Source organism: Puntigrus tetrazona, chromosome 20 (assembly GCF_018831695.1).
Source record: "Puntigrus tetrazona isolate hp1 chromosome 20, ASM1883169v1, whole genome shotgun sequence".
Taxonomy (NCBI): domain Eukaryota; kingdom Metazoa; phylum Chordata; class Actinopteri; order Cypriniformes; family Cyprinidae; genus Puntigrus; species Puntigrus tetrazona.
In genome coordinates, this window is record NC_056718.1 from 15,900,581 (window position 1) to 15,923,105 (window position 22,525).

The following is a 22,525-nucleotide window of genomic DNA, read 5'->3' on the forward strand; positions in this document are numbered from 1 at the left end:
CGAGGCCCAGAGGAATTGAGAGTTGGAAGCAGCTGAGGCTGTCGGCAAACGCTGACAGGCCCTGAGGTTGATTAAAGCTGACCTGATCGTGAAGAGTAAAACAGGGAGAGAGAAAGCAGTGAGAGAAGTGCATCACGCGTGTGGGCTGTAACCCCAGCTGGTCATCCGGCAATCACTAGAAATACGGCTGTTGCGCCAGGAGTAATTGCAGGAAAGATCAAAGGAACCAATGAAGACTAATCGATAGCAATTTGATTTTTTTATTGCTAATTTTTTTAATGGCGAGGGGTGCGGATTGATCATGCATCCGTACTGTATCGGCAGACTTTGCTATTCATTGATGAGAAATGCCCAGCTTGACTGACTGATGAATCATTTGAGATCATTATGTGAATAAATGCTTGTGATGAACATAAAATGAGCTTGACGTGTTAACTCATGGTGATTTTGCTGGTGTAAATACAGAAAAAGAACTATTGCACCTTGTGAGAGAAGAAGTAATTTTTGAAGGCTAAGATCATCGATCAGGTCTTCAAAATCCCTAAATGCATTATTAGTACACACACAGTTCGTAAAATCAATGCTGCAAAGGTTAAACAACTTATATTTAATTTAAAACTATTTAAAAAATAATAAAATTTGAGTACACAGGGAAATGATAATGCATCAACTTAACAGGGTAAAGTTTGGTTTTTCATAATCTCTGTTTCAAAATTAAGAAACAATTTAACAGGTGGTCCTGGTGTTTACTTGCCATAAGTGTATGGTGCATACAAGTGAGGTGGAAGAAATCCATTTGCTCAAAGAAAGAAAATAACTATTACACATCATTTCTTAACTAAAACAGCACTAGTTTTTCATAGAAGAGGCTCTCTGGGTTTTCTATTGTTTTATTGCACATTATCAACACATTAGCACACTGTTGCCCTGCAGACTGGTGAATTTAACATCCTCAGTTTTTTTTTTGTGGCTACCTGAATATTTTAAGTAAGGCTTACTCATAGCAGAAAAGGAAGTCATTTTATCTACCCAAAATTTATTATGCAACTTAATAAACTCAGTAAGCATATACCAAGTAAAGCAATAAATTATATCTAAGGTAATGTTTGGCACCACCAGAGAAATAACTTGTCCTCAAACTTATGCAAAGCGGTATATATTTGTCTCTTAATTATTTTGTTCTCTTATCAATTTCACCAACTTGCCAAGTGGCAGATGAATTTCAGGCCAGAAATACTGTTACTAGCAGACCATATTCTGGCTCTGAGGCTGCTATATGGTAAAAGTGTTCTCTCATTTTTCGTCATGCCATTTTCTGTCACAGCTCCTATCGTGACTTCAGGCTCTGGCTGTTAAAAGATAAAATCATCCACAGTCCTTAATAAACTACAAGCAAGCAATCAGAACCTGAAAACATCTTTATCTCTGTGTTTTCTAATAATATCGTTAGATACTGTGGTTATTTTTCTTGAAATTGGAAGAAAGTCTGGGGAGAGGCACCTAACTCCATACAGATCCAAATTTCTGCTTTCTGCCCTCTTGGAAACCTCATGTCTTATCCTCGCATCTCAGGTGGACGCTGTCTCTGGAAGAAAGGCCATTAATCAGTGTTACTTCAGCCCGCTTGGAGCACTCACTCACTCACTCATTCAAACCTGCACAGCCCGCCTCCGTGTTCCCTCTCTTCGGCTCTTCAAAAAAATGAACGGACTAATGGAGCCTGTCAGTCACCGCTAAGCGTCCCCCACTCCCCCAAGAGTATCACCCAGGCAGCCTAAGAACCGCCGAATTGACTTCTTTTAAACCTCTCAGTTCAAAACGTTTGCCGAATTTCAGCATCTAAATTGTAATTTCTGAGGATAAACTTGAAAAGAGGCCCTGCCTTCCCCGGGCCGAGCTGGTGGTAAGCTGAAAATGCGATTTGGCTCAAACAACAGGAGGGAGAGATAAGCTTTCACCTTCTGCTGCCACGCCTGACCCTTGGCTGCAGTCCCAGTAAAGTGGCCCTGATAACCGATGCGCTGGGATGGGCACTGAATTATGTGGAGTGAGTTTAATAGTAATCTCTGGCATCAGCAACACGCCGTGGCAACGCTTAGCCGTGATGGAAAGGCTTTGGAGCCCCTGACACAGGATGACATGTTAAGCGAGCCAAATCCACTTCCCTAAGGTTGGCATTAAGAGTATCTATCACTAGAGGTCATCTTTACTACACAGATCATGCATCCGGATAATCCATAACATGCATGAAGGTGCCTCAAATGGATCCATCTTATACAACCGTCTTTTCAGCACACCAAAAATGTAAATGTTCAAACATCCATCAGAAAAGCACCAATCTGGTACTGCCTCGAAAGAAGCAGTGCAGTCTGGAGCAGAGCTGTAAAAAAAAAAAAAAAAAGATTCACTGTATGACCTAAATAATTTGTCTGTCTGATCTGGTTGGTGATGAGATGAAACGATTTATGTGGTGGTCTCCACACATTCTACATGTAAATAAAGAGTGTGAGAAATACTTAAAATGTAGACTGGAAAAGGGAATTCTGCAAGGTTGAGAGGACTCCTGTAAGTGCTGAATTAATTTAATATGACTCTATCTGAGCTTCTGTGCAGAGCTAAAATATTCGCTTCAGCAGCACTGATTTTCTTGTTTACTGTCTGAGGCGGCGGCTCGGCCTAGCCTGTGAATTAGCATCGGCGCTTGTACAGGTGTCTACACACACACACACACACACACACACTGGCCCATTAGGCAGGTATCTACCTCTAAATTGGAGTGGAGACAGGGAGCTCCTGGAGACTTGTTTCTGCTGGCTTGGCTGCTCGCGCCTCAGGCTTCTGGTGGCAATGAACTCAGAGTCTGTGGAGTCTGGGCGACGGTGCAGATCTGCATCAAAAAGCACTCAGATTTGAAAGACTCCGCATGTTCACACACAAGTGAAACTGCTGTTTTGTTGGACAAATATGGTGGATAATGGATACAGTCCGGGTTGAAATTATGGCAAAATGAATTCCTGAGGGAATTTATATTTTCATGTTAGTGGGACTCACTTAGATGTAAATTATCCCTTTAAATTGTACAACTACCCTCCGAATTCTCCTACCATCCAACAGTAATACACAGAAAACAAGTAATAAATAAACACTGCAAAAATTATGGTGAATTTATGTATTATTAATCCTCAACCAAATATATTAGGCCACAGTTCTTTATCAAAGTTTTTTGTTCTCTCCAAGAGAAATTATTTAATGCTTTATTTAAACTTTCAGTCATTTTGAATCATATTTAATTGACATACTAATTGTGTATGGCTACAATTCATGCGTTTTAGTCCTAATTTTATTACAGTTACTGCTGGAGTTGCAAGGTGGTAATTAATGAGTTTATATTCAACTTGTGTGCTGGGTACTAAAGAGATTGTGGTGGATTGATACAGTGTCAAGTGAATGTGCTATATATGGCATTGTATTTTGCGATAACCAATGGTAGAAATTTAAAACTTAGCATCACTGTATGCCCAATGATGCAAAATGACCAATCAGAATGAAGTATTTCTAGAGAGATGTGGTCTCAAAGATTTATGTATTTATGGAAAGTAATTTCTAAGATAAATAAAATTGATCAAAAGTGACAGGAAGACTTTTCATTGTTAGAGACTCTCTTTATGATTGTCCAAAATTATACATCATGGATTTCAAGGAAAGATATTAAATAGCACTTCTTTTAAGCACTGATTACGGTAAAAAAAATGTTACTTCCGAGGCATCAAATCAGCATCATTTGTTATTCATAATGATTTGGAATGATCACTTGACAATGATAACTGGCAATTTAATTTCAAAATAAATATAATTTTTTTTATACTCGAACAGATTTACTGTGTAATAGAATTTATGCATTCTGTATATCAAATCTATCAGATCTGAGGTAAATAAGCGCAATTAATCTATGAAAATAAGTAAAAATTTTCTCTCTCTTTCTCTTCCTGTTTCTCTTCCACGCCTCTTTTTCTTACCTTTCTTAACAAACACTCACTTTTAGGTTGTTCAGGCACTGATAAGCTGGTTAAGTCAGTTCCCAGCCGACTTCCGCCGGTATTAGAATGGAGTCTGGTTCCCAATACATCCCCTGCCCCAGCCAATCGAATCACTGGCAAGCACTGCAAACTAATTCATTTATTGATGGCACGGCACAGCCACATGAATTTCTAATAGCATTCATTTTATTTAACAGTCCAGATCAAAACAGAGAAAATCCAAACATGCTGGAAGGGAAGGGTTAGAAAAAAGAGTTAATTCCTGAGTATATCCTTCCTTTTGGCAGCTAACCGACTAGATATTGATGGAGAGAGGGCTGGCTTAATAAGAGAGGAGGGCAAGGTGAGGTAGAAAGCGTGGAGTTTGTGTATGTGTGTGTGTGTTTCTGTATGTATTTAGGAGCTGGTAAGACACACATAAATCTGAATTTCATGGAGCGCTTCATATCAGATCAGGCATCTATAGGTGAAATGTTTCCTCTCCCTTTGGGTGATGAGAGAGAAGTAGATTTATAGATTTACTTCTTTTTTTTTACTATTTCATTAATGTGCACTGACTATGTGCATCTAACAGAGCTTTGGGGAGAAACAATCCAAAGAGTAAAGAGCACTCAAGACATTAGAGTTTGTTAGCAACACCACTCAAGAAAAAAAAAAAAAATTACCATCATTTACAAACCATGTGATTCCATATCCATATGCTTTAGAATAGAATTTTCAGTGCAGTTATGGTCTCTCTAGTTACAGTCACACACTGTGCTGCTGAGAGATTACAAACAGTGACAGACAGAAGAGAGGTCATGCTAAGACAGCAGATGCACACAAACCTCTGACACATTACTGTGGGGCCGTAAGAGGTTTGTTGGGCTCTGTCGCCCCCTGCTGGTGAGCTGTGGATGAACAGACTCATCTCAGCACAGTGCAGGTGATGACAGTACAGCAGTTCTGTTGAGGAATGATATAATAATATTCAGCATAGCACAATTATATGTATTATTTAAGTCATGAAGAATTATTTTTTGAACATAACAATACCCAAATATTCTCACCACTTGCACCACTATTGCCTGAGATCTTAATATTTTTCTTTGATATATATATATATATATATATATATATATATATATATATATATATATATATATATATATATATTACACATTTCCACATTTACACATTTAAATTTAGTTTATTTTGCAGACGCTTATCCAAAAGCGACTTTACACTGAGAGTACATCATTTATTAATTTCTTTGAGAGACAAACATATATTACACATATATATATATGAAGTTTTATTTTAATTTCAAGGGAGTTTTGTTGGAATATTAAAGTTTCAATCTTTTTTTTTGGTGTTTTATGTTCAGAAGTTTAAGCATGTGTAGAGTGTCTATATAATATATATATTTACAAACACACAATACACACACATACACGCTATAATGCTATTACATTATATTTTCAGTTTTAGTTCATTCAAGTTATACTACATTAAATGCTTGTTATTTCAAGTAACAAAAAATGTCTGGTTTTATGATAACTACTGAAAAAGTCTTCAGTTAATATTTCTCATCAAATTTTTCTAAATGAACAATAAATTATCCTTAATAGCACTTTTCAGACAACAAGTGTCTCTTATATGACTGAAGTTACGGACTCTCGGACGTGAACTTGATGCCCGCCGCAAAGCCCCAGAGGGCTCGAGATCGCCAGCGCCGTCCGACTTCCGCGCCGACTTCGACTTTTCGCCGGCCCGACTTCGCAGCAGGTATCCAAAGTTACTGACGGTGTGGTTTGTAACTCGCCCCAGAGGGCTAGAGACTCGCGGCTGGCGGTGTTCGATAGGCCTCCTAAAGCACTCCGCGAAGCGCAACCACTTTGGCGCCGATCTGACTTTTTCGGCTTTTACGGCAGGCATCTAAAGTTCCGCGGGTGGAGTCCATAACTCGCCCCCGAGGGTTAGAGACTCACGGCTGGTGCCGCTCGATAGGGCCTCTTCTGAAGATCCGCTAGCACCTCGACTCGAGCGCTCAATCTGATTTTGTCGTGCTCGCTTCGCGAGCCGGCATCCAAAGTTCCAACGGGCAGGGTCAGTAACTCGGGCACCCAGAGGGCTAGAGACTCGTGGCTGGTGGCGTCGATAGCCTCCTCAGACACTAGCGCCCCAACTTTGGCGCCGATGTTACTTTTTCTCCCAGCTTCGCTGACGGGCATCCAAAGTTCCAAAAGGCGGGTCTCAGAACTCAGCTCCCGGGAGGGCTAGAGACTCACGGCTGGTGCCGCTTCGAGTAGGCCCCCTTTCTGAAGACCCACTAGTGCCCCGCTTCTGCGCTGACCTCGACTTTTTCCGGCTTCGCAGCAGGTATCCAAAGTTCCTGATGGGTGCGGTTTGTAACTCCGGCCCCAGGAGTGGCTAGAGACTCTGTGGCTGGCGGCGTTCGATAGGCCTCTCCTACAGACCGCATGGCGCTAAAGACCCGCTTAGTCCGTGCAACTCAGCCCCCCGAGGCCAGAGACTCCGCGGCTGGTGGCGCCTGATGAGGCCTCATCGAGACACGCTTAGCGCCCCCAACCGGGCGCCCGATGTTACTTTTTCCGGCTTTGCTGCGCGGCATCCAAAGTTCTCTCTGGGTGGAAGTGAAGACAAGCTTATGTTGCTTGGACCAGTAAAGCAGCTATTTCATTTTGCTTATCAATAAAATGAATTATATTTTGGCTTTTCTGCATTATTTTGAAGTCCATAAACATATCCAACATTCTGTTTAATCGATGGTATATTAACATTAGGTACGTTGTGAAACCTTTGTACATTGTTGACCGTTGCTGTTGTACCAGTTTGGGTTGATAATGATTTGAAATCCTTAGTGTTTCATCAACATGTAATGTGCACAAGGTGCAGTGCACAGACTGTTACTGCCTATATAGTTGATGGTACACATGATTCCACATCAGAACGGAGAGTTCTCCCAAAAAATTTTGTTAACGGATACATGTGGGGATTCTGAATACACATCTTGATAAACTTTTACCCTGGCCAACTTAATTTCCAACTCCAATTTTTCCTTCCTTCTTCTCAACTGCTCCTCTTGCCTCCAAAGCATGCTTCTTCCCGCAGCATTTGCTAAGAGGCCTTTAAGGCATCCAAATCTCCTCAGCTTTAAGTCGAGTAGAGGAAATGGAAGATCGCACCGGATCGTAGATCCATGCTAGATGGACAATGATGCTTTAGTAGATCCTTTGCTACTTATATTTGAAACAGTGTCCACTGGTTGGACTCTCATCCCCAGGATCCATTTCCTAGTCTGTAGGTGTGCATCAGAAAGCCGGGTATTGTGTGTTGTAAAACACGACTTCAACAGAGGGTGCAATATCAGATTCACAGATATACTTAAAGGTTGATGCCGTGATCCTAGGATAATAGGAATCAGATGGTGCAAGCGCTTAAAGATTTTCATTACCTTGAGCAGAATGTGTGTCCATTTTTTTGAACATTTGAAACACATGTGCTAGCACCATTTCCAAGCTTCCAGTCTTAACTACTGTTCAACTTCTTCACAAAAGGCATTATGATGTTTAGAAACTTAATCAAACCATCATTTTTGTTTGGTCTGCTTTCACAAGGGAAGCAAAATTAATACATCGCTGTGCAATATATATATATGCACTATGCATCAGCAGTTTCAACATTGAACGCATCTTGACATGAGTATGCATTATCATCATATTTCATCAACCTGGTCCATGGACACAATCACACTTTCACTTTATTCAATTTACTTTTTGCAATCCCTTTGCAAGCATTCAATGTTATCCACCATGGCCTTTGCCGTGGGGTTATGCTCACTTTGCGCTGAACTCAACTCCAAACAGCGCTCCAAGTCAGTGCACACACAGGGCTAATAATCAATGATGAATGTGGCAAACAACATCTTCCAGTGTGACAACAAACAGCAATAGTTATAATCCATTTAAACTGCAGACATAAATTTCATTCTGCAGTTTTCGTACATGTCGAGGACGCGTTCCACTTTTACAGCTCAATGTGATGAACATATGATGTGCCAATAAAGCAGGTCTAACCTATGCCTGTAATCCAAGCTTTCTGTTGACTAAATTATAGCGACAACCTATAGCCGCTGAGAGGCAGGTAGAAGGAATACCTCTGTGACGCCTTCTGACCGTTGCAGTATCTTTTAAATTTATTAACAAAAATGTAACATACATGTTAGATTTTGAACACACTCTCCCCCTTATACTTTTCTGTCTGATCTTTTCCCTTCTCCTAGACGTGATTTTCTTTATATCTCCCCAGTGTTCTGTAGTATGTATGATCTATACATCCTTTAGAAGGGTTAGAAGGGTTCAGTTGGTCATTGGTGTATGCTACTCGTGGGTGAATGAGTTTGCTCTACACTTTTCATATACTTGACAAGAAGAAGTGTTTTTCTGTGTCTGCAAAAGTATTCCTTATCCTTATTCCTTATGTTCATAATTTCCTTTATCTTATATAAGTACATATCTTTTGGCATGGATACAAATATATGTCATCTTTGTTTCATTGGCTAGAGGTAAAACTCCTTCTGAAAATGCCTATATAAATCATTGTATTCTGGAATAAACTTTGGAGTAAGGAAATATACGCCTCTGTGTGTCTTCTTGCTTCCCGGCCGTTATACCCTATGAGATCTAGAAATTGCCTAGAGGTATTCTACGAGAACAGTGGGACCTTAAACTTTGTTAATTATTTAACAATACAGATACAAAACCAAAGCATATAGAACGGCATGTGACGGTCAACAGAAAACCATCAAACAGAAAACACAATAGATAAGAATCTACCAAAAATATTTTCTGCACTTACAGAGGGACTCAAGAGTCGCGCCAGCCATGAGTCTCTAGCCTCCATCGGGACTTTGGATGCCCGCCAAAGAAGACGAAAAAGTCAGATCAGCGCCAAAGTCGGGGCGCTTAGTGGGTCACAGGAGGCTCTATCGAACGCCCAGGGGGCCTGCTACTGATGGCTCTCCAGTTTATACATTTTTAACTTTAAGATCTTCGGTATCGGGCAGGTTCCCAGAATCAGGATGCAGATGGCTTGTCTGATGACATTGAGTCTCAAAAGGAACGGAGCGCATAAAGAAATTTGGCGTTAAACCATTTGAGTGGGGATGAGTCAAGACAGCAGGTCTTGCTTCCTGAGGTAGTCAGAGCCATCTGTGAGAGGTATACCAACCTTCTCCTTTAGCTCTGGTTGAATCTTTTAGGTGCTTCTATGGATATGTTACCCAGGCATTTATGGATGAGAGTGATCATGGTTTACCTGCTGTTCCTAGACTAAGGATGATTTGATGGAGTAAGTTTGAATTGAGAAGTGGTTGTTGTTTCAGAGGTGTCTGGATCAAGGAAGAGTAAAAGAGACTGTTAGTGTTGCCTAGAGACCTCAGAGAAATGGTGCTCACCTGCTTGCATGGATGATATGGACCATTTAGGCTTCTGAGAGGACTCTCGATCTTCTGGCTGCCGGGACAGTTTTACTAGTTAGCCTCGGACTGGTCAAAATGCTGGTGGAAAAAAATACTAGCGGAATAGAAGTCAGATGTGAGTGCTGTGTCCGAAGTCCACAGTTCTGAAAGCTGCGGGTTCTTACCTGGTGTGGAGGCAGACGAGACTACCCTACCTAGGGTGCGTCAGAGATGTTGAACAAGAGCCCAGTTTAGTATGGAAAATCATGGGCGTTTAAATGGGCAGTAAAATAATTTGTCTTTGGGTAGAACAATCAATAAGGATTCAGTATGCTGCATAGTGCATTTTTTCAGTTTCATGTTTTTCGCATGAGGTTAGGAAATCCAGATTTTTGGACTAAAATGAAAAGTTATATGTGGTTAGAGAGAATTTGAGTGAAGAAGAAAAGTTCAACAGATTTACAACATGTGACACAAGTTGATAAGGTCTCGTTATCGCATAGTTTGTTAACACTTCATATATTTTCTTTAAATATTGGTATTTTCTACCGGATAATGCAACAAAAAAAAGATGTAACTAAGTGTCTCAGGAAAAAAGAAATCAGTTTATTCAAGATCGAGTCTTGGTGAGTTAAAACTTATATTTCATGTTTTATTTTGGGTTAAATGTTCATAAATGTTTGGGTTTATTTAATTGCCAATGTGTAATGTAAGGTGATGTGGCAAATGTGTTTGCATGTCAGAGGTGAAATGTGATTTGTTAAATTTAATGTAGTAACAGACATGTGTGTGTGTTATGGAAAGAATACTAATGGTAATTTTTGTCTCTTTTTTTCCCTTTATTCAGAAAAAAAATCATTATTTTCCTTATTGGGTGTCATCATTGTCTGATCGAAGTGAAAGCTGTGAACTGCTGCGTTGGACAGATGCTTATTGGATTGAAATTTCTGCATTCATGGATTTCGTTCTAACTCCTGTGTTCGTGGAAGGAGTCGGTTCCTGTTAAATGAATCAGGCTGTAACATCTGTAACTGATTATTAATTAGATTATGTAGCTGTTCATTCCCTGTTTAACAATTAATACATTGTTTCACATATTAAAGCTTAAAGCACATTTCAAACGGGCCTCACACACACACACACACACACACACACACACACACACACACACACACACACAAACTCCCAAACAGTCATTAATTCGTGTTACGATCAGTGGAGTAAATAAACACCTGGCACATTAGATAAGTGGGGGTGTACATGAACAGGTGTACAGACCAGACGTCGCCTCAAAACGACATAAAAATGTATACCTCTATAAACTCCTCTATAAATTTGAACGGTGACAACTCTGTTGAAAGCGGAGCAAAACCTACCCAACTCAGGTCGATTATACAACTGGAAGCCCCTATCCGCTAACACTTGAATCAAGTCTTTAGCCCACGTGGGGGCTGGAGCCTCCTCTTGAACTTTGAAAGGAATAACTTTTGTGAAAAGTGGAGCAAACCTACCATATGTAACAGGGTTAAAATAACATTTAATTTAGAATATTACATACTGTGAATTTCATAAAATAAGAGTTTTTACTATATATATATATATATATATATATATATATATATATATATATATATATATATATATATATATATATATATATATATATTGGTGTTTAAAGGTTCTCCTCTTGTGGTTGTTTATGGTACTGCAGATGCAGTATTTTGTCCTCTTTGTCTCCGTACAACTTCTGTACTTGAGCGTCGTGGTGAGTATGTTTTTTTTGTTTTGTTTTTTTACACTTCAAGCTGCTATTATAGTAATTGCTGAAATAACGTGTTTTATGTCAGCGTTGTCGACACATTAGACTGAAGTGATGTATTTGAACACAAGTATAATGCATTTAACACTTTAACACATTTGCTGAGATTGTTATAAACTTGCAGAATTTTCTCGTGTTTCATACAAACACGTGCAAGCTCATTTCACGTGGTCCTTGTGTCGGACTTGACTTTGAAACATCTGAAAATTTGTATTAGTAGTAGTTGCGTGTGCAATTTCGATATTTTAGTTTGTTTCATGAATGTCTGCAGTAGCCATTATTCATATTATTCATATATCATCAGCCAACCTGATTGACCTCCTCTCAACTCTGTTGAAAGGGAGGATATATATATATATATATATATATATATATATATATATATGTATGTATATGTGTCTGATTTCATGTTACTTAAATTAAACCTGTTTTGAAACCTGTTTTAAATGAAATGACAACAACATGATAAAGTCTATGTGCACAAACAAACCTTTTCAACAAAATAGTTGGAGTGGAAAACATGCAGTAATATTTCATGATAATAAAGACATGCAAGATATTTCACAGTGACCTTTTCTCAAAGCAAAGTGCTGAGTGTGCAGCCCCCTCTCCCCCCCCTCCCGTCATTTAAGCTCAGTCCAACAAACACTTATCTTCCTCCACAGCAAAGAGCCCTGAGTGTGTGAGAGTGAGCGAGCGTTCATGTGTCTGCATGAGTGAGCATAATATACTGTAATTAATCACAATGCTGCCTGTTTGACTCCAGAGAAATGAGAGATGTCTGGTGCCGTCTTGCGTCTCCACATGTCAGGCTTTTCAAGGACATCTAGAACTGTGGGCACAATATGCATATTCATTTTTATGGTTTTAAAATGGGCTTATTCTGATTTAGATATGTAATTGGAAACTGAAATCTTAGTTAATGTGACTAATGTGTTATTTTTCGTAAAAACAGTGACATCTACTACTTTCAGATTCACTTAGGATAAATGTCTCATTCATGAAACACAAACAGAATGTGAACAGCTCAGAAGGTGATTTAATGCAACAGTTTGCATTCTAATGGTTTCATGAACAATTTACATCGAGATTTCTTCTCCATGAACGAGGCCAAGGACTGTATTTTATACGGCTGGGGCTTCATAACTGCACAGAAGGCCTGACCTGATAGCACATGACTCCTGCAGAATCTTTCTCCACCGTGCCGACACAATTTGTCCTGCTATGGACTGCTGCCTTAATCTGAGGAGAAACATGACAAAATGATTGGGCAAAAAAACAGCTCACTGGAAAATCTCTGCATCTGCAGAAGCTATCAGTGCAATTGCACAGAGTAAATGCCAGCAAATTTGAAACATGTCATTGAATGTCAAAATCCCACCTTCTTTTCTCACCTCGACTGTTCCAGGATAAGCACGTAGTGGAAGAAACGTCAAAAGAATGTCAACTGCATGTAAATAGAGATTAGCGCCAATTCATTTCTTGACTTATTTTTGAAATCAAAGACCTGTTGATGCATTGTCCTGTATTAGAAAAATATCACCAAAATATTTGAGAAAATACTGCCCATCAAAGAGGGATATACACACAGCAGGCATGATGTTTTTTAAACTAATAATAAACTGTTGTTCCTTTTATAATATAACGCTTTAGTTGACAGCATTAAAGATTAGAAAAATATTATAAAATAATTTTATATATATATATATATATAGAGAGAGAGAGAGAGAGAGATATATGAATATTATTTTTATAATTATTTTAATATTAATAACGACAATAATTGTTATTATTATAATTCTATTTTTCAGAAGGGTTTTATGATGCATGCAAACATTTCAAACATGAAAATAGTATAAATATAAATTGATTCAGGCAAACATTCAGATTAACACTAGTAGACAGATACAATACGTATTACATATGTCTTTTCAAAACTATTTTTATTTTTTATTTATATTTAAAATGTCTTAAATCTAAAATGTCATATTTAGCAATATGAAAGGCAAACAAAATGAAGGCTATTTTGAGAGTATTTTATTGGTGTTTTCTGAAACATTAGCCTTGACAATAATTCGTTTGTATACTGTACCACAGCAAAGCCTATCAGATGATGTATTGTATATAGTATGTTCTCAATCTTTAGTGTTATTAACCTTATTGTGTTAATATTTCAATCACACTGAATGACCTTCATTCTTCTGTAACCGTGTGTTGATGGCATTACAGTTTGGAGATTTGCTGAGGGCGAGATGTGTTGTTGGAGACCGGTCGACCCCAGAGTCTGAGTCTGCTGACCCCTCCGTCAGGAGCTATGACCAGACGCACATGAGTCACAGGCCCACACTGCACCACAGACTCACCCAGAAAACAAATGCCTGTGGTGTGCCTTCAACTAGATGAAGAAGATTGTAATCACATTTACACAGAACAAAAAGCAATACAGTTGAAGATAAAGTCAAATAAAATTATCAGATGGGCAAGTCGTACTTTTTGAGGAGGAAGAAGAATTCTCCACTCCGGGTTTTTTCAGAACGCCACTGGTTATGCGAATGAAGCTGTTCTCTCTCATCTGGGGTCAAACAGCAGGCTTCAATCTTGCAGGAGTCTGGAAAATTTCCTAAGGAAAACGGTTGATAAAAAGTCTCTTATGCTTTTAAACAGTATCACATGTTTCAAAGTGTATTTCAAATCGAATCATTGTTTCTTGCAATTGCGACTTTATTTCTTATTTTAAACTATCTAACAACATCCTTTTTATTTGCTACTCTGTTGCGGACCAGGCGCCCCATACAGATACTCAAATGCAAAACCTTTTAACCAAAAAAATTCTACATATCTGAAAAAAAAAATTATTATTTTTCTTACCTTTAAAATGGTTGGTGTCTACCTCAATTCTGCTTATGAGGCCAGGATGTCCGAGTCTGAGAATAGCCCACTCAAAACCCGGCACCTGTAATATGCCTTTCTCATCCACCTGAAAACCAATATATGGGATCAGTGTGAAATATAACATATAATATAACATACAAATATAATATATATTTGTGATGTTTTCAAAAATGAAAAGGCTGCTTTTACCTTTAAAACTTTGGGCCGATCCAGGCGTCTGGCTGTCTCCCACCCATCACCCATGTTGTCAGCCCTCCCTAGACCTACAGAGAAACACACAATCAGACAATCACAAAGTACTGATCTAGATCTCAAAATCTCTCATGTTATTCCATAATCTTCTCCAAACAGTCATTAAACAGACCATAACTTATTTGTTGGGAAGCGATGTGTAGTATTCTCTCAGGAAGTTATTAAAATGAATTCTGGGAAACAGTCCAGACAGAGTTTTTATGATATGCCTGATTGGAAAAGTCTGTAAAAGTGATCTGCATTTTAGATGCTTCTTTTGGCACAATAGTCATAGTGCTCTCTCGAAGATATTTTTCAACTTGTCAGTCCAAAAAATGTTTTTAAATCACTCACCAATCATATTGCGTGGGTGACCAAAGTGGGCATCGCTGTAGCCTCGCATACACCTCCATTGAGCAGGAAACAAGATCCACTAGGTCTTGACTAGACACAGTGGACCAGTCCTTCTTCCCTATACCATAAACTTTCAGCCTCGCAATACCGCCATCTGACAAACATCAATAAAACATTTAAAGCTAAGGTGTCATTTTAATGTTAAAACGCTTTTTTTCCAGTGTTTCTAGGTTAAAACAGTTGTGGTAACATGCTGAGGCAACAAGGTAGGAAACAGTACGTTGATTTTCTAGGAAAAATTTTTGTTACAATGTTGTTAATCTATAGTATATATTTTTCTGAAAAGAAATTTCTACCGATCAGAGAATTATGACATATATATATATATATATATATATATATATATATATATATATATATATATATATATATATATATATATATGTGTGTGTGTGTACAATGTAATTTCCTCATTATCTTTAGCTAGGATGTTACCAAGACAACAAAGGCAACATGACATACGTCACATTAGTTAAAATAAAATAAAAAAGTTTTATACATATTAGTTTTTATATGTTATCATATCTTAAAAACATTTTAAAATGTAAAATGCACATGCTGCATGTTACGTGACCATTCATGCACATTAGCATTATGCTACATAAGACAATAAATAAGATTTATATTCTGCATCTACTCAAAGCTCACTTAAAACTAACTTTGAGAGTTTGTAATCTCTACAGATTGCCGTCTAATATGTGTTTTGGTCATGTAAAGTTGCCGGAAAATATTATTTTCTCTGAGGCAGAAGTGCAATCGTGGCAGACAGCTTGAAGCTAAATCTTTGGAAATGAATAGAAATTATGATCGAAAAAGGTATTGTTCAGGAACTAATATATATATATATATATATATATCTAGAGTTTTTTCAAGTATTTTATTTTTGTTTGTTTCTGTTTGTAATCTTGTGATTCACATCATAGCTTACCTATTTGGTTCATGGCTTATAACACTTTAACAAAGACTTTATTTTTTAATTCCTATGCAAAAAATTCCTCCGGAAGCAAGGTAACTGAAAGAATGTGTTGCACTCTTTAGTGTTGGCTTAGGCCAGGACTAACTGCGGTGGCTTGTGGCACAGAAATCATGCACTTCAGCTTTAAATCAAAGCTACAACTGTTTCAACAATTTGTCAAAAGATTTGTCTAAGCACCTTAGGCAAAGAAATCATCCACTAAGAAAAATAAGTAAATAAAAAAGGGGAATACATATAGTACCAGTGTTTAACTGGTATATAAATAAAATGTTAATATTTTATTTCATTTTACAACCCCTCATTTGTATTCATTTTACAAAACAAATGGCTCTCTAAGATGCTGCTCCGCAGTAACATCTCTCCCCGGGCCATTTTTTTTATTATGAATGATCACATTCTCTGTTTTGTCATTTTAATAAAAATTGCACTGAATGATTCATGGTGTATTACCTGGATATATGTTAAGGCGGATATGGGTAACTCTGTGTGGGTAGGTGACATTCATATAGTTGTGGCATGATTCAGAGTACCCCGGCTTCTGCTTTGTCATCGGGACAAGCTCCTCCCAGCTGTCTGAGTTTAGCTGTCCAACATAAATTCAGAATGAGTTCCCTCAGAAACACAGACAGGAGATTATGCATATTAAAAAACATCTAGCGCACTGGATGATGGTTTACACCTGTGCCACAGCTTCAAACTGGCTTGGGGAAGCTGCCATGCCTGTACGATCTCCTTCAAGAGTGAACGACGGCATCGGATCTGATTTAAACGTGACACACATTAGATATAATGAAGGTAACCTTATACTTTGGTTCTTAAAGGTTGCGGCCATTGATATCCACCGAGGCACGCAGCTTGAATGGAGGTGTATGGTGCATAGTTCCCCGTGAAGAAAGATGTGTCCACATCAAAGCCATGAATAATTCCTGGAACTCCTAACTGAATGATGCACCAGTCGTGACCTTTAACACAAGATGAGAGACAAGATGCATCTTTCATGAGATCACCGAAATCTGTTGTAAGTACAGACTGAGCACTCTTTGAGATTACAAAACATGCCCTGAAAGCCTGATCAGATGAGGAAGCGTCTCAGTATTGCAGTACATCTTTCTCTCATGCGTTCATTTTACAGATCTTCATAGAGATTGGATGGATGAGAGAAGGAAGCAGCCTGCAGCTATTCTGCTCTAATTCATCCAGGCTCAGTGGAACTAGAGCTCATTAGAGAGAAATGAGTAACGCACAGAGCCCTATTTTCCAGTTCTGCAGTGAACTCGCTTTGATTTGTGCAAGCGGACGTATACCTGGAATTCTTTTCCTCCTGGTTTCCCAGCCATCCATCCACTTTCCATATTCGGTAAACGCCGAGGCTATGAATACTGGAGGGTCTCTCTTAAAAGTTTCAGATCATCATAATAAATACAAAATAATGCTAGAAAATGGTGAACATGTGAAAGACTAACCTTTAAAAGATTTCTAGCAGGAGCAAAACCACTCAGTCCGTCATAAAAATCACCTTTAATGATAACGTTAGGAGTTTGTTCGTCCATTTCTTTGAGCAAACGCAGTCTGTCTACAATTATATTGTGAGATATTAATATATTTCATATGCTTCGTTTTTTTACCTTTCCTCCAGCAGTTTCGCATGCGAGGTTGTTGAACTGTAGGAAGTGTGGTTGATTGCCGGTCTCCTTCTGAACTGGTCGGTTTGCCATGTTTGTTGTGATTGGATTTGAACTTTTTACGCCAATTAAATTTAGCCTTTGTTTACTGTAAGAAGAACCCACACAGAAAATTGTAGAGAGAATCGCTCACTCTGCGCGATATAATAGGTTGAGTATATAATATTTAACTACCCTCTCCTAAACAAACTCCTGAAGAGAGCGAAGTCCGCTATCTTGATCAACAACTTTTACGTTGAATATTATGAGAGCAGAGTGATCTCAAAACACGATCGTGGGGCGTTTGAAAGTAACATACGGGAGTGTAGTGTATGGTTTCTATGAAAAAAATGTACTAATGCTACATTACTACTACTAATCTTTTATTCTTTTTCCAAGTTCAGTGAGGCTCTGGAAAAACAGCGCCTTCTGCAGCGCGCTTCGACCAGTTGCATAAACTTAGCCACCATTGAGACTTGCCAAGAAGTCCTCCAAAATAAAGACAATTCTGCCTTTTCATAACTGAAAAAAGCTAAAGAGTCTTAGTTTATGCAACTGATCTCAGATTCATGAAACCAAATAAGTTTACCAAGCAAACCAGGCTTATTTCATGTAGTCTTATTTTGAATCTAATCAAATCAGAATAAGTCAGAATAACTAAAACCCCTTTTTTTTTTTTTTTTTTTTTTTAAGTATACTTGTTTTATTAAACAGGCCCCAATGGATGGGCCATTTCTTTACCATCAGACTCTTACTTTAAGATTAGAGGACTACAACTACCACAGGTTATAGACCAACAGTTGTATACTTAAAGGGGTCAGCAACCTGTTTACACCGCCCTTAAAGGAACAGTTCACCCAAAATGATAATTGTCGTTTACTCACCCTCTAGTAGTTCCAAAACTGCACAAATTTCTTTGTTTTGGCAAACAAACGAAAATATTTTGCAAAAAATGTTTTCAACCAGGTTTTGGGTCACCATTGACTTCAACAAATCGAAAATCAATGGTTACAAATGTCTCAATCTTCCTTTGTGTTGATCAGAACAAAAAAATTATACTGGTTTGGAATTACTTTAGTAAATGAGATTTATCATTTTTTTGGGTGAGCTTTCTTCATCAGTGCACCCACATTCACATGAGTTAGTGTTGTTTCACATAACGTTAAAAGGATAGAGAATGAAGTTATATCATTTGCTTAAGTCTACTGCACAAAACCCAAGAAAAGAAGTTTCAGCTTGATTTACAAATTGATGTCAATCAGTTCTACAAAACCAGCCCGTTGTGGTTGACGTGGACTGTGGCCCTTACCGGTTCAACAATAGATTAACTTGCATACCGTTTTTCACACTCAATCAGCTGCACAATAAACGCACATGAATAAAAGGATTGCTATGACCTCATACCTTTTCAGAACATGTCTTTCTGCTGCAATACATTTATGAGCTTGGTAAAAAGTAAAAAAAAAAAAAAAAAAAAAAAAAAAAAAAAAAAAAAAAAAAAGACAGGAACCATGACAGTAAACAAATTTATTTTGTCATCTGCACTTTACAGTTGGAACTCCGGGAATTCAAATATCACATCTTTTCCTGTGAGCTTCTTGTAGACACCAGAGAAGGTCTCAACCTGAAACAAAACCCAGATTAGCTTGGTTACTTAAATGTCCAGTTAAAAAAAAAAAAAAAAAAGAGGCAGTCCCACTCTGACAATTAATGTGCACTGCATGGTTTACCTCCCCAGTATCGGCCCAAAGGGCTCTGGGAAGGTGTAGGAATATACAGAACGCCATCCACACCAGCCATGGGCCGGGGACAAGCTTGTTATCCAACGTCGTGGAACGGGAATGTACGTCATGGCACCGAAGTGCTGCGCTCCCTTACGCCACAAGGACAGAGCCACATGAGCGCCATCTCACAGGATGTCCACGTTGGGTAATTTAAAAAAAAAAAAAAAAAAAAACACACTCACTTTGTGTTCAACATTGTTTTGCTGTGCCTTGTCGAGGTGGACCTTGATGAGCCTGCTGCTGTCCAGTTTCACGCGAATCCTTTTGCCAACAATCTCGCTGGGGAAGACAAGGTCTTCGAGGATAGCATCATGCACGTTAGTCAGAGTTCGGCTGAAAGGGAAAACGGGTTAAGTGGGTTAACTTCACCACTAAACAGAACTTCATGTGACCCAAATATTAAGCATCTTTAATATAACCGTTTTGGCTGTGCACTGCATGGTTTACCTCCCCAGTTATGGCCCAAAGGGCTCTGGGAAGGTGTAGGAATATACAGAACGCCATCCACACCAGCCATGGGCCGGGGACAAGCTTGTTATCCAACGTCATGGAACGGGAATGTACGTCATGGCACCGAAGTGCTGCGCTCCCTTACGCCACAAGGACAGAGCCACATGAGCGCCATCTCACAGGATGTCCACGTTGGTTTTAGATATGCTAATACTGCTATGGTAGGCACATTCACACTGGAAAAAAGCACTACTAACCCTGACGCCGCAAACACGGCTTCCAAAATGCAACAAGACGCAATTACCTCCTGGGGCGCTTCTGCTTGTTTTTGTGCGCTTTTCCTAGTGGGCTTAGGCAGGATTCTTCTCTGGAAGACAAGATCAAAATAATTATTGATGGTCAGCATGCAAATCGTACAGCACCCCATTAAAAAAAAAAAAAAAAAAAAAAAGTCACATCATTGTGGTTCTAAAAAGCATGTGCACTGCATGGTTTACCTCCCCAGTAACGGCCCAAAGGGCTCTGGGAAGGTGTAGGAATATACAGAACGCCATCCACACCAGCCATGGGCCGGGGACAAGCTTGTTTTCCAACGTCGTGGAACGGGAATGTACGTCATGGCACCGAAGTGCTGCGCTCCCTTACGCCACAAGGACAGAGCCACATGAGCGCCATCTCACAGGATGTCCACGTTGGAGAAAAAAAAAAAAAAAAAAAAAGCTTGCAGAAATCTTTAAATCAAGAGTTTTTTTAAATAAATAAATTACAGTTTAATATGTCTGCAATATGTGATGGGACAATTTTTTTAAAGTCCAATTTTCACAGGTGTGCACAATTCAGGAACTTTACCATTTAGTGCTCTCTAAATTTTAAAATTGTCCTTTCAAATGCGTCATGTATACACAGAGCAATTTTAGTTGTCCAATCCAATGGTTAAGTTTTTTTAAAAAGTGCATATCAGGGAAATATGACTAAACTATTGAACTAGATTGATCTATTTTTAAATTGTGCATACCTGCTCTAAGTAAATGCCTCAAGTGTAGGAACACTTGCATAATCTGTAATCTCAACGCTAACAGACTAAACGTTAGTTTGAAATAGGATTTTACGCATTTAAAAATACCACCTGGAGGAATAACAAAACAGCAGCCAAACATTAAAAACATGTTCAGAAAGAACCAGCCTTACCTGTGCGATGAACACCACATGCTTGCCGCTGAATTTCTTCTCCAGCTCACGTACAAGCCTCACCTGGATCTTCTGGAAGGACTTCAGCTGGGGCACTGGCACAAAGATGATGATGGCTTTCCTGCTACCACCAACCTCGATTTCCTGAGAAGAAAACAATACTAAATTTTACGTCGCAAGCAAACAAGTACATGAATACATTCATACACCTGAATGAACATACATCAGTACAGTTACGGGCATGTGCACTGCATGGTTTACCTCCCCAGTAACGCCCAAAGGGCTCTGGGAAGGTGTAGGAATATACAGAACGCCATCCACATCAGCCATGGGCCGGGGACAAGCTTGTTTTCCAACGTCGTGGAACGGGAATGTACGTCATGGCACCGAAGTGCTGCGCTCCCTTACGCCACAAGGACAGAGCCACATGAGCGCCATCTCACAGGATGTCCACGTTGGTTGTCAAGTTCAAACAGCTACTTCTCATTCAGCTATAGTTGATCTACTGATGGGATGCCAGTCATTTGAAGTGAACCAGCAGGGCTTTTACCTTAGCAGCAGTGATGTGAAGCTCCCTCAACTGAGCCTTCAAATCAGAGTTCATCTCCAGCTCAAGAAGAGCCTGTATCAGACAGACAACAGCTCGTCGTTAGAGGCTCCAGACACACAATCACATTTCAAAAAGATATGATCACATTATACCTGGGAAATGCCAGACTCAAACTCATCTGGCTTTTCGCCATTCTGCTTCACTATTTTCGCGCTGGTACTGAACATGGCCTGTGTCTGAAACACAAACAGATTTTATAGAATAAATAACTCAGGACTTCATTAAGTTTTCTATCTCCGACTTTATTATCATAAATTTAACTGTGCTTAAGTAATCACCAGCTAGGTTATCATTGAGCATACTATTTCGGCTAACTCCAAACATGTTCTTAGCATTTCGTTAGCACCACTAGCTGGTATAAAATTACTATATTTACATTACAATCTTAACTGTACCATAAATATGGGCCATCGAGATACAATAATTTTACTACACAAGCATTTTAAACGACCTCAGAGGAGCACATGGGCCCAGTAATACTGTAGTAATACACGTCTGCTAACACATCTTAACTATTCACATTTCTATTTCTGAAACAGCCATCCACTTTCTAATGCACTGGCATCTAACGCATCCCTGTCTATACATAACATAAATTTCTTTCGCGGACATAAATATGACTTTTTTCAGACATTTTAATTCGATATATCTTTAGCTGGGCACATTCAGCGGTCTCACCTCTTTCAACGACGGCCTGGGAAGAGGCCGTATTCTCGCGAGAGGCCGGTAAAAGAGAGTTGGTGTGTTGCATTATGGGAGATGTAATTAACATCCAGGGACGCTAGGGGCGCCACGCACCCGCTCTTTTACTCACGTGTCGCGTAAAGGAATAAAAGCATTTTTAATTCGCGTTTAAAATACCATAAAATCTTTTGGGTAGTCAGGACTTAAAAATACTGACTTGCAATGTATGAAGAAATTTAAAATAACGTATTTAATATGTTGATTGTATTTAAGACGTTTTACCGATCAAAGAGTTCTATGATAGAAGATCCCATGTTC

The 22,525-nt window shown here is 38.9% G+C and overlaps 1 protein-coding gene, 4 non-coding genes and 2 pseudogenes across 5 annotated transcripts; 1 reads left to right on the forward strand and 6 right to left on the reverse strand.

The window, feature by feature from the left end:
* The window catches only part of LOC122324516, a 307,667-nt pseudogene that overhangs the window by 17,858 nt on the left and 267,284 nt on the right, over positions 1–22,525 (forward strand).
* Positions 13,340–17,699, reverse strand: LOC122324510 (annotated as a pseudogene).
* Positions 19,004–22,277, reverse strand: LOC122324514 (40S ribosomal protein S7-like). The gene is given in 8 exon segments (XM_043219007.1): positions 19,004–19,115; positions 19,458–19,608; positions 20,030–20,056; positions 20,058–20,092; positions 20,914–21,057; positions 21,464–21,535; positions 21,616–21,699; positions 22,202–22,277. Coding segments are annotated over 7 exon segments (582 nt in total). The 5' UTR covers positions 21,691–21,699; positions 22,202–22,277; the 3' UTR covers positions 19,004–19,037.
* Positions 19,200–19,420, reverse strand: LOC122325615. Its single transcript, XR_006247354.1, has one exon. It is a non-coding gene; the product is annotated as a small nucleolar RNA SNORA73 family (small nucleolar RNA).
* LOC122325618 lies at positions 19,701–19,921 on the reverse strand. The gene has a single exon (XR_006247357.1). It is a non-coding gene; the product is annotated as a small nucleolar RNA SNORA73 family (small nucleolar RNA).
* LOC122325614 lies at positions 20,201–20,421 on the reverse strand. Its single transcript, XR_006247353.1, has one exon. It is a non-coding gene; the product is annotated as a small nucleolar RNA SNORA73 family (small nucleolar RNA).
* On the reverse strand, positions 21,153–21,372 carry LOC122325620. The gene has a single exon (XR_006247359.1). It is a non-coding gene; the product is annotated as a small nucleolar RNA SNORA73 family (small nucleolar RNA).